The following is a 16012-nucleotide window of genomic DNA, read 5'->3' as shown; positions in this document are numbered from 1 at the left end:
ATTTTTTGTTTAATTTTGATTTTAAAATAATTTGGTGTTGAATTTTAAGGTTGTTTGAAAGGTGGTTGGGGATAACTCCTTTCAATCTTAGTACTAATCCACGGTTAGGATCGGGTGATCGGGATCGGTGTTGTACTCCTTTGTTATGCCATTAGGCATAGGTATTGTCATATAAGTGGATAAGACCCCATTGACAAAGGCCATCAGGTTCTGTCGAGTAAGTGGATAAGACCCCATCGACAGTCCTCACAAGAGCTCTTAGCCATAGGTCACATCCTCGCTGAGGCTCTTGAGGCGAAGCAGACTTCTAAGCAGTAGCTATGAAATCTTCCGCCAAAACAGGTAGGAACCAGGGTATTTTTATTTTTATTACCTACAACGTATGTTGTTTACCTGTCTAATCAGTAATTAGCTGTCTCCTACCCTCCGCCAAAGGTCCCAATCAGCTAAATATATATCTGACAGGGAAGTTGAATGTATGAAAATGATATTGTTATTTTACAATAAAGTTTCATACATACTTACCTGGCAGATATATACGGTTAAATGGCCCACCCAGTCTCCCCTCAGGAGACAGGTGGAAGAGAAAATCTGGTTCTAGAACGGTAATGGATCCTATTCCTGCCACCCAGCGGCAGGGCGGTAGATCACCTGACCTACCTGTAGCGTGTGCCGCGAAATTCGAATTTCTGTCGGGGACGACGGAGTCTATAGCTAAGTATATATCTGCCAGGTAAGTATGTATGAAACTTTATTGTACAATAACAATATCATTTTTCGTATGTAGGGACTTTCGTTTGTAGAGGTTCCACTGTATATATTGGCTAGAAACAGTTAACTGATTTATTCATTTAGATTATGAAAGGTTCTGGTAATGGAGGGGTTAATCCTTTTGCCTCATTACAATACATAATATTGTTTTTATTAAGTAATCCCAAGAAAAATGAGATATCAGTACACAAATAGAGATAAGATTATGAAAGAACCAGAGTTTGTTTCTCAGTATAGGTCAAGAAAACATTCAGCTCAAAAAATAAGCACAAATCCCTTTGCAAGTTCCAACTCATACTGGACTTGGACTATCTGAACTAAGTTAAAATTATAATTTTATTAAAGTTAATATTCAATATAAATCAGTATCCTAGAAATGAAAAGGGGTAAGAAAATTAATATTATGCCAGCCTAGAAGGATTTTAAATTCCTATACTGATGACAAAAGTATCGGCTGGTAACAGCCAGAAATTTACCAATACCAAACCACAAAAACTAGTTGATACCACCAATACCAATACTTGGGCACATCCTGAGTAATAAGGTTTTAAGAATAATTAAAATCATTTTTAGGACTAAGCTTATCATTATCATCAACTTTTATTTGGTTGTCATTTCAGGAAGAATTGTAGATGATGTGAATGTATGATTGTTGCCTTCTGTAGATGATGTGGATGTACGATTGTTGCCTTCCTCATTCTAAAAATTACATAATTACATGAATGTGCCACACAAATAAGTTATTGTTGCTTGATTACAGTACAAAATTAGCTATAAAACAGATTTGAAGTTAATGTTGCTGTTTCAGCCTGCATGAATGTAAAATTTTAGGTAGCTGTGATGTTTGAAGGTACCCTATGTGGTTTAATACAAAATTTTAACTTTAATGTAGATTACATTAACAGTAATATTATTAAGCAATATTTTATCAGATGATTCTTCAGAAGAGGATGATATGCTGGACAGGCAGCGAGATGCCAATAGTGACAACAGAAATTCTTATCAACGATCACCCAGACATGATGGGTTTCAAAGTAGTTATGGGGGATTCAGTCAGTCATACCAAGGTAAGTTATATTATTTTAATCCTAAGATAGCTCCGTATGACCGTTATAAAAATTTGTCTAAATTCTGTACTTAATTTTTGTACTACCAGTAATAATATAGTCCTAAAAAAGGGATTTTGACAAAGGAAAAATCTATTTCTGGGCGATGACCTGTGTCGGCCAGTGAAATGTTCCTATAGCACTCAATTCTAAGGTATAAATATTGCTAAATATACCAGAGAAAAAACTATATGGATAATACCAGGATAAACCTGGTTCGCTTACCCCTGTATTAGGGTGTGGGTATAATACTGGGGCGAGTGATACCACTACCAGAGTTCTCCTGCCATTTAGTCTCTTCCTTTGTCAATTTCCCCTTTCAAATTAAGCGCCATACCAGTGCCATCTACCGCCCACTACCGCTACTACTAGTGCCTCTATAGCCAATCCTGAAAATAGCACCCAAGCTTGGGCCTATAGGGTGAGGAAGCAAGGGGTGGGTTCACTGGGCGACACAGGTCATTGCCCAGAAATAGATTTTTCGTTTGTCAAAATCCCTTTTCTGAGCTAAACCTGTGTCGCTCCGTGAAATAGTAACAGAGAATTGTTCTCACAAGCTTGGATATACTCTCTATAAGATTACTGGAAGGGAGAAAATAGCTCTAAGGTAATTCTACCCTATTTAATCAAATTTGTTCCGATACGTAATACAAACCATCGGTCCTTTAACAATAGGAAGTAGCTAGCGGCAGCTGGAACGGTCGTAAGCTTCGAACAAGGGGAGAACGGTAGTTAACTGCTTGTCCGACAGTCGCGCGCTGGGAGGTAAACAAATCACTTTTGCTTTCGGCCACGGGTGTGAAGGACGTGTTCGTCATCGCTCTCTGCCCGCTTCATCGTCGTATGCTTTGTTTATATTGTGTTTTCTACTAATGGTTTGTTTGACTTGAAAATGAAACTGTAAGTACACTGTTTTCATTTCATTACTTAATTATGAACCAACATGGAGTTATCGCCGTAGATGCGGCGATTTCCTCTCTTTTCATGAATTGAACCCTTGAATTATGGTCTCGGTGACCGAGGGCGGGCGCGCTCGCGCCGAGTAATGTATTTTGGGCGAAAGTGTGTAATTGAAAAATGTAAGTACTCTTTTTCATTATATTTTTGCCCTGTGCGTTCGTTACGAGAGTGTGATTGCGCTCGGCACGAACCTTTTATTTTGTATAATAGAATGCAATGAAAGTGGATTCGCAATTGCAATATTCTTTTCATTTTCATTTATTTATTTGCATGAAATTTAATTTGGATCAATTTTCGTTCTTACCCGGGAATTGATCCTTACGATTTTTTTATGTGAAAGTGAAATCGCAAGTGCAGTATTCTGTTTCATTTTCATATATATTTTATGATAGCATCATATTATTTGGATCAAGTTTCCGTTCTTACCCGGGAATTGATCTTTTCCCCTTTAAGTTCTATGAAGTGAATCGCAAGGGCAGTATTCTGTTTCATTTTCATATTACTTTTCACTGCTGTGCGGGGTAGGGGAAGCGAAGGTCTGCCAGGAAGTCGTCGGAAAGCTCTCCCGCGACTCCCTTGGTATCCGATTCTTCGTCTTCCTTCCTGCCCCCCGCTCAGCTTCTTCGTTGTATTTTGTATTTGGGGTCTTCCTTGCGTTCGGGGTGGGGCATGTCTTCCCCCCACCCCCGTGCGTGAGGGAACCCCTCTTACTAATCTATCTATGTTACCGCAGGTGCTAACATCCGTGGGAGACGACCGTTGGGACAGGTATGGACCACCGCGGCGGCAGGGCGTGCCTAGCATCCACGGGCTGCTGCAGCGTCTAGCGAGGTCTGGGGCGGTCTCCACTACTACCACGGCCACTTATGCTGCTCCCCCCCCTCCTGGTCTACACTCCCATGCTGTGTCGGTGACGCCGTCTGCCGCTTACTAGGGCCGCCGCCGTACCGAGGTGGGGTTGCCGCCGCCGCCTGTTTTCTTCGTGTTGCCTGCCCCAGACTTCCGCTGTTCCAGCAGTACCCTTCGCTGGACGGCCGAGATTCTACAGGTTCCGCTGGCTGCCGATGATTCTACGAGGCCGATCGCTGCCGTACCTGCCGCTGATTGTGCTTCCCGTTGCTTGGTTGGCTTGGTCCCTTCTGGGTCTACCCGCTGCCGCTGTTACCTGCCGCTCCTGACCGCTGGTTGTTGTTCCATGTCCGCTCCTGTTCCTGGAGCCTGTCCATGCTGGTCCTGCCCACGGTGTGTCTTCCCCAGTCCCAGGTCCTTCCGGACAGGTGCAGTCGGGCCGTGTTGCTTCGGCAATAGCCCCGGCTCCGGCTTGGATGGAGGACCTGACGACTGTCCTGCGTGAGCTGACGAGGAAGAGGAGAAGAGGAACTGTCATCTTCGTACTTCATCGTCTGCTGCTGCCTCTTCCCCTTCGACTTGTAAGGCCCATAAGCCGAAGAAGAAGAAGGCTGCCTTCCCCCTAAGAAGTCTCCTTCGGGAACTTCTAAGGGCCCGTCCCACCCGGTGGGACGGGGGGTCCTTCTGCTGGTCCCTCCTGCTCCTTCGGGAGCGGGGCCCGTCTCCCCACCTTCCGTAAGGAAGAGATTAGACGGGGGACCAGAGGAGTATCGGTTTAGCTCTGGTACTCCCTCACCTGGTTGCTAGCGGCGATGCCGCTACGCCCAGGTTCCGGCTCGGTCTCTCGTTCGCGAGAGATCCCGAGTGTAACGTTCTCCCTCCCGGGAGACCGTGCAGCCAAGTTTCGGCGCCAGAGTTCGCTCGGCGCCAAGACGCGGCACGGAGCAGAAGGCTGGTGAGAGACGCTCAGGTGACTCTTGCCAGGCCAGCGGCCGCTCTTGCAGCGACCAGCTGGTAATAACCCGGGTTTTCCCCCCTAAGAAGGCTCCTTCGGGACCTTCTAAGGGCCCGTCTCGCTCCGGCGATTCGGGGAGCTCTTCTGCTGGTCCTCCTGCTCCCTCGGGAACAGGGCCCGTCTTTTCTTCTACCAAGGAGAAGAAGACGGGGGGGACCAGAGGAGTACCAGATTCGGCTGGCACTTCCTCGCCTGGTTCTAGCGGTTTCTGCCGCTAAACCAGGATCCTGCCTCGGCTTCTCGTTGAGCGAGAACAGTACCGAAGTGGTGGACGGGTCTCCCGCGGGAGACCGTCCAGCCAAAGTCTTGACACCCGAGCTCGCTCGCCGCCAAGACCGAAGCGGCGGAGCAGAAGACTGGCGAGTGTCGTGCAGACGACTCTCGCTAGGCCAGTGGACGCTCTCGCAGCGACCAGCTGGCTGCTCGGGTTTGACGTGATGGTCGCTGACCAGCCACGGGTTGAGGCGAGGAAGGGGTCCCCGCGGCCGTCGGTACCAGCCACGGCTGGTACCAGCGGCTTGACGCGCCGAGAGGACGCTCGCCGGTCTCACCGCGACAACGAGCCTAGCAGGTCACCTGACGCCGCTCCCATCGGGACCGGGCGGAGACGGTAACCAGCAACAGCTCGCCTGACGCTAGAGATCAGCGTCGACGTTCTCAGGCGAGCGGCACGCCCCAGGCGAGCGGCAAGGCTGCTAGGCCTGCTGCTCGATCGCCACCGCGGGTTGACGATCAGCAGCAGCCCTCCAAGCACGCTGGTCCTGCCAGCGAGCTAGGGGGGGGGGGGAGCGTCAGGACTGCCTCTCCTGTACCTTCAACCTCCTCGGGCTACACCGGAGGAGCGAGGTACCTATGAGTGATCGCGAGAGGTGCGCCGCTCGCGATCCTGCTATGACGCCGTATGGACCAGGCACGGTTCTAGGACCGACCAGGACATACGCGCAAGTAGCTGGAGGCGACCGTCAGGGGTCTGCCGCTGTTCCTCCTTCTGAAGGAGGAGTATCTCGGGATCTGTTCTTGTTGGAGGGACTGGACGGTCTACTCCGCAAGACGCGGTTACTCCCGAGATACAGAGGAATTTGCAGAAGTCATTAAGCTGATTCGTCAGCATAATGACCTTGCGGAAAGGAGCCCTTGCCGCTCCACCAGCAGAGCCCACGTCTCTGCTGTCGTTTTGGGGCCCGAGAGGGAACCCAAACCGACGGTGGTGGGTTCTACCGCGATCGGAGCTTGCCGATTCTGTCTCGAACCAGAGTCTCTCGTCTCCGGACAAGAAGGCTCTCTAGTTCGCGGTCGATCAAGCTACTTCCAACTCCTCTACTGGCACAGCGGCGTTTCTACGTGTCTTTGGACACGTATTTAAATACTCCTTCGGTCCTCCTGAGAGGTTTCGACCTCGACGAGGACTGAAATGAGTCGGAGGACGGTATCGGCTCTCTCCTGTCAGGTGTCGATCAGCCCCACCCAGACGACGTTCACAGTGGCGGCAGACCCTTACCTACAGTGAGAGTTCGTAACCCTCCGCGGGAAAACGTTTTCTCCTGACGATACGATTTCCCAGACTCTGAGATGGCTGCTCCTACTCTTCTCCAACTGCTAGTTCCACTGGGAAGGCGAGCGAGTATCCAATTCCTCCCCCATTCCCTCTCTCCTTACGGCTACGAGGGAAAGGGGAGGGATCCTACAGAGATTTCTCTGTAGGTATCCCACGTTCGGGGAGAGGTGGTGACTGCGCTACCGGGGGGACCTTCGGGTCCTACCATGACGTAAGCCCCGGTCGTTGAGGAGGAATCCTGCCCCATTCTCGATTTCTACGGGAATCGAGAGGACCACCAGCCGATATCGTTTGACGAATTCGGTGGGGTTTCGCAGACTGCTTAGAATCTACGGAATTTCTAGCGCATTCAGTGTTCGAGTTTTTTTACGATCTCCAAACACTTACGCGAGACCACGGTCCAAAAGTGAGCGAGACGAGAATCCCCGATATGTTACACGATAATCGGGAACCTCGCCTATGCTCGAATTCCTGGAATTTCTAGCATTGGGAAGAAGACTGCTGCTGAAAGAAACTATCTCACAGTAGGCGACCAACCTGGAATAGAGAAGATCGGACGGGAATATCCAGTTTGGCTTGAACTATCGTCTTAGTATTCTGTTCACCATTGAAGCTTTCCTTCGAGGAGACTTCTCCTTCACTCTCTTTGATAGAGATCGAAGGTGGTCGATCTCCAATCCTTATTTTTCATACATTCAAACTTACCTGTCAGATATATACATAGCTATCGACTCCGTCGTCCCCGACAGAAATTCAAATTTCGCGGCACTCGCTACAGGTAGGTCAGGTGATCTACCGCCCTGCTCTGGGTAGCAGGACTAGGAACTATTCCGTTTTCTAATCAGATTCTCTCTGTCGCCGGTAGTTACAAACATTGTGTTACTTCCTCCTGACGGAATTCTTTTTTCACAACGCTTTTGATCATCTTTCGACTGATTTTTGGTGACGTACTTGGATCGTTGTTTGGCATTCGCTATCGTGGACTGGTTTTTGGACTTCGCTTTGGATTTTTGTTCGTGAATATGTCTGATTCTAGTGTTAGCTTCAGAGTGTGTGTGAATGAAGGCTGTAAGGTGAGGATTCCGAAAGCTTCGGTAGATCCTCACACTACATGCAGTGGTTGTAGAAAGGTTGAATGCTCAATTGAGAATATCTTACTTGAAGAAGTTAGAGAAGGATAGAGAGAGGAAGGCGGCTTACAAAAGCCGGAAAATGTCTAGTAGTTCTGTAGCTTCTTCTTCTTCTCTTAATTATGCCCACTTCTGTTTCAGACCGTTCACAAGTTTATCCCTCTGATTCCGCCTCAGAAATAGCGGAACTCAGAGCTTCCCTTCAAAAAATGCAAGAGAAAATGGAAGCATTAGAAGGTAAGAGAGTGAATGTGGTTTCTCGAGTGATGTTTTTAGTGTCCCCAGTGTAGTGGAGGGGGCGTCTGGTCGTCCCTGCGACGCTCCCAGGCCTAGACCTCTTCCAAGCTCCCTGGCCCAGAGGAGAAGGAAAGTCGAAAGCCTTACGGGGGTCGTGGGGAATCCCCAACGATCAGGCGTCCCTTCAGGCAGAATCGTATGCATCTCAGTCTGCCAGGGACAGCTATAGAAAAAGCGTCCTTCGTGAGTGCTTTTCATCTTCTAGTTCGCCTTCTCCGAGAAGAGGATGGAAGGAATCGAAGCTTTCACGTCTGCTAAAAAGGAACTGGAAAGAACCTGAGCTAATTCTAGCCCCGAGCGCTTCTCTGAAGAGGCGGCGGGCCTTCGGTAAGCAAGAAAGCTAGAAAGGATTTAGATCCTTGGAAGGGAAAAGACTCTCGAGCGCTTCCAGATCTCCTTCTCCTGATTCGAATGAGCCTTCGACCAGGAGAATTTTGATGAATGTACAGGTAGCAAATAGCGTCTTTGGTAGGAGTACTTTCTAAGGAGCCTACTCGTAAAAAGGATGCAGGCTTCCGATTAAGAGATCCAAATACCGATCTCCTGTCGGGCGCGACGAACCCTCCCAGGGGAGTTGTCGCACAAGCTGGCCATCTCTGGGGGGAGCGGTGCGTTAGGCAGGCGAGATGTGGGAAAGGAAGTAACTCCTACCAAGCGTCAGGCGCCAACTAGGAGCCAGGCGCCAAGTAGGCGCAAAGAGCCTGACTTTACTGTAGATCGTTCTGGAGGCCCAGATCTTCATCCAAGCAACAAGAGCCAATTGGAGAAGAGAGAACTCCTGATAGGAGTATAGCGCCCGCTAAGCGCAATATACTTGCTATTCGAAAGGCGCATTCCATGAGCGATACTCCTACCAAGCCTCAGGAGTATTCGGGAACTAGATGCTGCCTTCCGTAGGTCAGGAGTATTCGGGAAGAGATACTCCTGCCAAGCGCCTTGATACTCTGCCTCGATACTCCTCCCAGGCGCCAGGAGTATTCTGGACTTTTTACTCTACCAGGCGCCAGGAGTATTCGAAGCGTGATGCGCCTACCAAGCGCCAGGAGTATTCTGAGCTTAATACTCCTAACAGGCGCCAGGAGTATTTGGAGCGAGATGCGCCTTCCAGACGGCAGGAGTATTCGAAGAGTGTAACGACTGTCAGGCGCCAGGAGTATTCCAAAAACAGGTTACTCCTACCAGGCCTCTCAGGAGTATTTCTCAGCGAGATACTCCTGCTAAACGCCAGGCGCATTCTCCTCGTGAAGAGCTTGACATCCAACAGGAGTCTAACAGGCGTAGAGCAGTGATACGTGACTCTCCTAATGATAAACGTAAGGAGAGAGTTACTCCTAGCCCATCTCCTTATAGAAGTGCTTCTTCTTCGGAAAGGAAGAAATCTAGAGAGGAGACAGAGGAGGGAAGGGAGCCTTCTCCTTCCGATCCTATTAATTTAGATGACGTCTCGGAGGACGAAGTTACTAACAGAGAAGGGCTCTCGAATTACAAAGTTCTTTCTGCTCTTCTCTTAGAAGAATATGGAGATGCATTAACTCCAGCCGCTCCTCCTTCTCCTCGCTCTCTATTTTCAAGTACGAAGGCACACAAGTCTTCGTCTTTCCTGAAAATGAAGCCGGCCATATCCATGAAAAGGGCCTTACAATCTCTGGACTCCTGGATCAAGACTAAGAAGGAGTTAGGAAAAGGACGATCTTTTGCATGCCTCCCGCTAAACTAAGGGCAGGAGAGCATATGGTATGAAACGGGGGGAGAAAACATGGATTGTCTCTGCCTGTTTTTTCAGCTGAATCGGACTTCTCCAGTCTCGTAGACTCGCGAGGAGACATGCCTTGAATTCAGCAAAAGCAACATGGGGTCTTTCGGAAATGGACCATCTCCTCAAGGGACTTTTTCACACCTTAGAAGTATTTAACTTCCTAGATTGGTCCCTTGGGGTCATTGCTAAGAAGTCCCATGAAAAAGAACAACTAAGCCCTGAAACCTTGCATAGCATCCTTACATGCATAGATAAGGCGGTTCAAGATGGATCGGCGGAAGTGTGCTCCCTCTTCGGTGCGGGAATACTAAAGAAGAGAGCGGTTCATAGTGCCTTTCTCACTAAGGCCGTCTCTCCTTCGCAGAGATCCGCTTTGCTGTACGCGCCTCTCTCTGAGCATTTATTTCCTTCGCAGTTGGTGAGAGACATTGCCCATCGCTAACTGAGAAAGCACCTCAGGATCTTTTAAGGCAATCCTCAAGGAAGAATACCTGTGGCTAGTGAGGAAAAGAAAGCATCTCTTTTAAGCCAACTCAACAACAAGGCAGCCCTTTCGAGTAGGCGCTCAGGCTAGATCCATCGTCAGAAGGAAATCATCTGAAAAAAAGGGGAAGATCTGCCTTCCGTCCCTTTAAGAAGGGAAAATGAGAAATCTTTCCTCCAGACACCTGTAGGAGCCAGGTTACAATTCTTTGCGGGGAGCATGGGAAGACATAGGATCCGATCCTTGGTCAATGTCAGTAATCAAGAAGGGTTATTATATCCCATTCAAGGACAGACCCCCTTGACAATGTCACCGAGGGAACTGTCAGCCAGATACAAGGACCCTGTTTCTGATGGATACTCTTCGTCAGATGGTGGAGCAGATGTGGGACAAAAGAGCAATAGAGCTGGTACTGGATCAAAGCTCCCCGGGGTTTTACAATCGCTTGTTTCTCGTAGCGAAAGCCTCGGGGGGATGGAGACCGGTACTGGATGTAAGTTCGCTGAACAAATTCGTACAACAACAGAAGTTCAGCAAATGGAAACGTCTGCCTCAGTAACTTGCAGCTCTCCGTGCAGGGGAGTTGGATTGCGTCCTCTAGCAATCTTCAAGAGACGCATATTTCCACGTCCCGATTCACCATTCGTCGAGGAAGTACCTTCGTTTCATGTTCGAGGGAAGGATCTGATCAGTTCAGGGCCCGGGCCCTGTGTTTCGGCCTTTCTACGGCTCCCCAAGTCTTCACAGACTTGATGAAAAATGTGTCAAAACACCTTCACATGAAAGGGATAAACGTCTCTTATACCTGGACGACTGCTCATCAGGGCCAGGTCTCAAAAGCAGTGTCTGGAGGACCTGTCAACAATCCTGGATTTGACAAAGACATTAGGATTAATCGTGAACCTCGAGAAATCCCAGATGGTCCCCAGCCAGAACGTAGTCTATCTGGGGATTCAGATGGATTCTCGGGGGTGGGGTTTTCGAGTATTTCCTTCTCAAGAGAGAGTAAGGAAAGGCTGTGCCACAGTATTGAACTTCTTAGAGAAAGAACGTACTTCAGCGAGGGAATGGTTGAGCCTTCTGGGGACCCTTTCCTCGCTCTAACAGTTCTTTCCTCTAGGAAGACTGCATCTCCGTCCGCTTCAGTACTTCCTGAGAAGCAGTTGGAGTTGGAAGACAGGACAGCTCTCGGACACGTTTCCGATCTCATTAGAAGTAAAAACAACAGTTAAGGTGGTGGTTGACCCCCACCCCCTTGGAAGAAAACAGAGGAGTATCCTTAGAAGTTCGGAACCCAAACCTGACATTGTTCTCAGACGCGTCGGAGACAGGTTGGGGTGCGACTCTAGGGTCCGAAGAAGTGTCAGGCACCTGGTCGGAAGAGCAGGTGTCATGGCACATAAATTGCAAGGAGCTCTTTGCGATTCACCTCGCGTTAAGGAGCTTCGAGCAGATAGTCAGAGACAAAGTAATTCAGATAAACTCCGACAATACGACCGCTCTGGCTTATGTCAAGAAGCAAGGAGGAACTCACTCTTTCGCCCTATACAAACTGGCAAGAGATCTGCTGATTTGGGCAAATCAAAGGAATGTGGTCCTTCTAACGAGATTTGTTCAAGGGGAGAGGAAGGAACGTGAGAGTCGGACAGACTGAGCAGGAGGTTCCAGGTCCTTCCTACAGAATGGACCCTCCACTCGGAAGTCTGTCAGACCCTTTGGTATCTTTGGGGAAACCACAGATAGATCTATTCGCCACGTTTCTCTCCAAAAGGATAGACACATTTTGTTTGCGCCCTGGTAGAGGATCCCAGGGCCTATGCTATAGACGCCTTTCTCCTGGACTGGTCAGGGCTAGACGTGTACGCTTTTCCCCCATTCAAGATTCTTGGGGGAAGTAGTCAGAAAGTTTGTGGCCTCGAAGGGAACCAGAATGACTCTGATAGCCCCATATTGGCCATCCCGAATTTGGTTCACGGAGGTGATGGTGGAGTGGACAGTGGACTTCCCCAGATCTCTTCCAAACAGGATAGATCTGCTCAAACAACCCCACACTTCGGGAGAGGTACCATCAAAATCTACCCGCCTCTTTGCTTCTGACTGCCTTTCGAACTATCGAAAGATTGGTCAGAGCGAGAGGGTTTTCTCGCAAGGCGGCAAGCGCAATTGCTAGAGCCCGCAGAGCATCTACTAGGCGCCGAGTGTACCATCGAAGTGGGAAGTTTTCTTTTAGAAACTGGTGCAGGTCGAAGAAGCTGTCCTCTTCCAATACCTCTGTAACCGAAATTGCGGATTTCCTTCTTTTCCTGAGGGAAAAGTCACATCTCTCTGTACCAACAATTAAAGGATACAGAAGTATGCTTTCGTCAGTCTTTAGAAACAGAGGCTTAGACTTGACGAATAATAAAGATTTGCACGATCTCATCCGCTCTTTTGAAACGTCCAAGTCAGTAGAGCCTAGGATTCGAGCTGGAACTTAGATGTGGTTCTGAAATTTCTATCCTCGGAAAAGTTCGAAACCCACCTCATACGGCTTCATTCCGTGATATCACTAGAGTGTATATTTCTTCTATCTCTGGCTACGGCTAAAAGGGTCAGCGAGTTGCACGCCCTTGAGTCACGAGTTGGTTTCAAAGAAGATTCTGCGATTTGTTCATTCCAGACTCTTTTTCTTGCCAAAAACGAGAACCCTTCGAATCCCTGGCCTAGGAGTTCGAGGTAAAAGGACTTTTACTAGCCTAGTAGGCAGAGAAATAGAAAAGATCACTTTGTCCAGTTAGAGCACTGAAATTCTATCTGGACAGAAGAAGCGGTTGGGAGGCTCACAACATGGTCTTTTGGTGCTCGGTAAAAGACCCCAAGAGACCTATGTCTAAAAAATGCTTTGGCCTTCTTTGTTAGAAGTGTAATTACCGAGGCTCATAAGAACTGCCCAGATGACTCTTTTAATCTATTAAGAGTAAGAGCTCATGAGGTAAGGGCAATCGCGACATCAATTGCGTTCCAGAGAAATATGTCTTAAAAATATTTTGTGGATGCAACCTATTGGAGATGCAACTCAGTATTTGCATCTCATTATTTAAAAGATGTGCGAGTAATCGTATGAGAAATGTTTTTTCTTTAGGTCCGTTTGTTTGTGTCAGCACAGACGGTTCTGGGTAAAGGAGAGAGCACCGATCCTTAAATATGTGTACGTAAACCCTCTTGTCGGATGTGTTCTCGTGTTTTCCTGTGCAATGGGAGTGTCAGATGTCGCACTGGCGGCCTTCACTTCGCTTCATTAGGAAATCGAGTGACAGCTGACTATTAGAGGGGTACAAAATTTTTTTTTTTTGTATGTATGAGTTTCGAGTTTGTGGTTGTTTGCTAAGAGTTTGGGATGACTCTTAGCAATCTTAGAACTAACACGGGTTAGGATCGGGTGATCGGGATCGGTTGTGTGCTCCTTAAAGAAGGCGTGCGTGTTGTCATATAAGCGGATTAGCCCCACCCCTTGACAAAGCCAGTTAGGCTCTGCCGAGTAAGTGGATAAGACCCATCCGACAGACAGCAAGAAACTCTTGGCCACAGATCACTATCTCGCTAAGGCTCTTGAGATGAAGCAGACTCCTGGGCAGTAGCCACGAAGTCTTCCATCTAATAAGGTAGGAACTAAGGTTTATTTATACCTACAACATATGTTGTTTACCTGTCTAGTCAGTTAGTTAGCTGTCTCTTGCCCTCCACCAAAGGGTGTCAATCAGCTATGTATATATCTGACAGGTAAGTTGAATGTATGAAAATGATATTGTTATGATACAATAAAGTTTCATACATACTTACCTGGCAGATATATACAATTGAAGACCCACCCAGCCCCCCGCAGGAGACAGGTGGAAGAGAGAATCTGATTAGAAAACGGGAATAGTTCCTAGTCCTGCTACCCAGAGCAGGGCGGTAGATCACCTGACCTACCTGTAGCGAGTGCCGCGAAATTTGAATTTCTGTCGGGGACGACGGAGTCGATAGCTATGTATATATCTGCCAGGTAAGTATGTATGAAACTTTATTGTATCATAACAATATCATTTTGTTTTCTTGAAGGAAAGAATTTAGGATGGAGATCGTTGTTCAGAATCCTACAAATATACTACGTATATTAACCTCGCGACATGATTCTACTAAGCATTGAATGTCCGAGGGGTAGGCGCATATCCTAGTTAATCTACGGATTGCGACTTATGAGAGAAGTATTCTAATTGAACTGCAACTCGGGGTTGCCTGCAACCTCCCAGGAGTTTTCAGTTTCAATTTTATATACTTATGGTTTTGTCACGACAACACCATTTCAACTTTTATATACTGGGTGGGGGTTTTGTCACGACGACAACATTTCAACTTTTATATTTACCGAAATTCGTTTCGCCTAAAATATAATTGCTCGAGCATATCTTTTATGCTCGGTAGTTCTAGCCCGAACGATTTCCTTGTGGAATAATGGATTACCTGGCAACTCAGGATGACGAGTCAGCGAGAGCTCAGGCTCAACTACTGCGTATTGAACTGCCTGATAGCAGCTCAGTATCAGCTGGGCCTCCGATATGCACGGTCATGTATGTCTCTCTCTCCCCTGCTTTGATTGACTACCGAACCGTATCTCTGCCCAACAATCATGGACTTAGGTCTCTGATTAACGGGGATTCTCGCAATAATGAAGGACCATCTACTGCTGTGACGCTAGATTCCATCGCCTTCGACATTGCGAGAATTTTCAACAGAGATATCTCTTGGACTCTTTCATCTTTCTGTTTACCGCACGGTAACAGAAGTCTGTACAAGTCTCCCGCTGCATCGCACTGCGATAATGCGAATGATTTTGCAGACATCTGAGTTTGTTTCTTCAAAATATCTCGTATTCGTAGGTGTACAATTGTTCATTGTTCAACCCGAATTACGAGATGGTGTCAGAAGACATCGCCTACTCTCCGACCTGACAGCTCTACTTCCAAATGTTCAGTCCCATGAGAAGCAGTTCTTCAGGCGGCTTTCCCCTGTGTTTTCATTACTGAAGAACGCCCCGCTTTCATTGCAACTACGACTTCTCACCGGACAGCAATGAAATAGCGGTTAGCGTTTTCAGTCATTTGTAAGCACAGGTTATGAATCTTGAGAATCCTTCTCTCGATTCATCTGTGAAGACGTAGGTTGCATTCAATATCTACCTTCGTCTTCAACGGTACATAGTGTTGTTTCTCCTTAGCTGAGATTCAACAACCATGAGATGTTTTACCTTCAGGGACCTCGGTCTCTAGAAGGCAATTGACTTTCGCCTGTTGGGCACATGCCTTAAGAGAATCATCACCTCGCTGTCCGGCATTGGTGACAAACAAATACATTATTTGTTTGGTCTCTCGCATAACCCTTTAAAGGCGAAGGTCACGTGACTTACTCAGATGCTTTGACAACTTGCCTCCTACCGAACGCAGTCAGTCGGCAGCTGTCAGAGCGCCCGAGTCAGTTACGAACTACGCTGTTGACTTAGTTCGGTTGTTACAGAGCAATCATTACTTCGTTTTAATAGCTTGTCACAGTACATACCATTGACACCCACCATGGAGTGTCGGTGTCCTATCCACTACCGAGAACTTCGCTGCATGGGGATAGGAGGATGCGAGAGACTTCGTGGCAAACGGACAGACCAGTATGGGTACTGGACATCACCGAAGTAGAGAAGAGGGATAGGTCATGCGACTATTTCCTTCTTTTCCTCTCTGAGGAACTGCATGACTTCTCCTGCGAAGTCAAGCATCCAGGGGATGGGGATCCGTGAACGCTCGATTTTCGTACCGAACTTCGTAGCGAAGATCAGAACCCTCGGTCCCTGACGATTGGTTCGAGTCGTTCACAATCCCCTCCCTAATGGACTTCACCGCCTTCGATGCGAAGGAGATGCTGCCTTGTCCGCAAGAACTTCTCCGTGGCGCAGGTACTGAAGGCAGGGGTCTGGTCCAACCAGACCACATGCCCTTCCTTCTACCTTCGGGATATTGCCCACAGGTCCTTGGATCTTTTTCCTTGGGACCCTGGTGGCTGCTCCAACACGTTGTGTAGCG

The 16012-nt window shown here is 47.9% G+C and overlaps 1 protein-coding gene across 1 annotated transcript in view; it reads left to right on the top strand.

Annotated features, from left to right (window-relative positions):
* Positions 1-1703: 1703 nt before the first annotated feature.
* Positions 1704-16012, top strand: part of LOC135222907 (cap-specific mRNA (nucleoside-2'-O-)-methyltransferase 1-like) — a gene marked incomplete at its 5' end in the record, with an annotated part of 229538 nt that continues 215229 nt past the window's right edge. The window contains 1 exon segment of the mRNA XM_064261303.1: positions 1704-1838. Within this exon segment, the coding sequence (XP_064117373.1) occupies positions 1704-1838 (135 nt within the window).

This window comes from Macrobrachium nipponense, chromosome 20, assembly GCF_015104395.2.
Source record: "Macrobrachium nipponense isolate FS-2020 chromosome 20, ASM1510439v2, whole genome shotgun sequence".
NCBI lineage: Eukaryota > Metazoa > Arthropoda > Malacostraca > Decapoda > Palaemonidae > Macrobrachium > Macrobrachium nipponense.
This window is presented reverse-complemented; position numbering and strand designations above follow the sequence as displayed.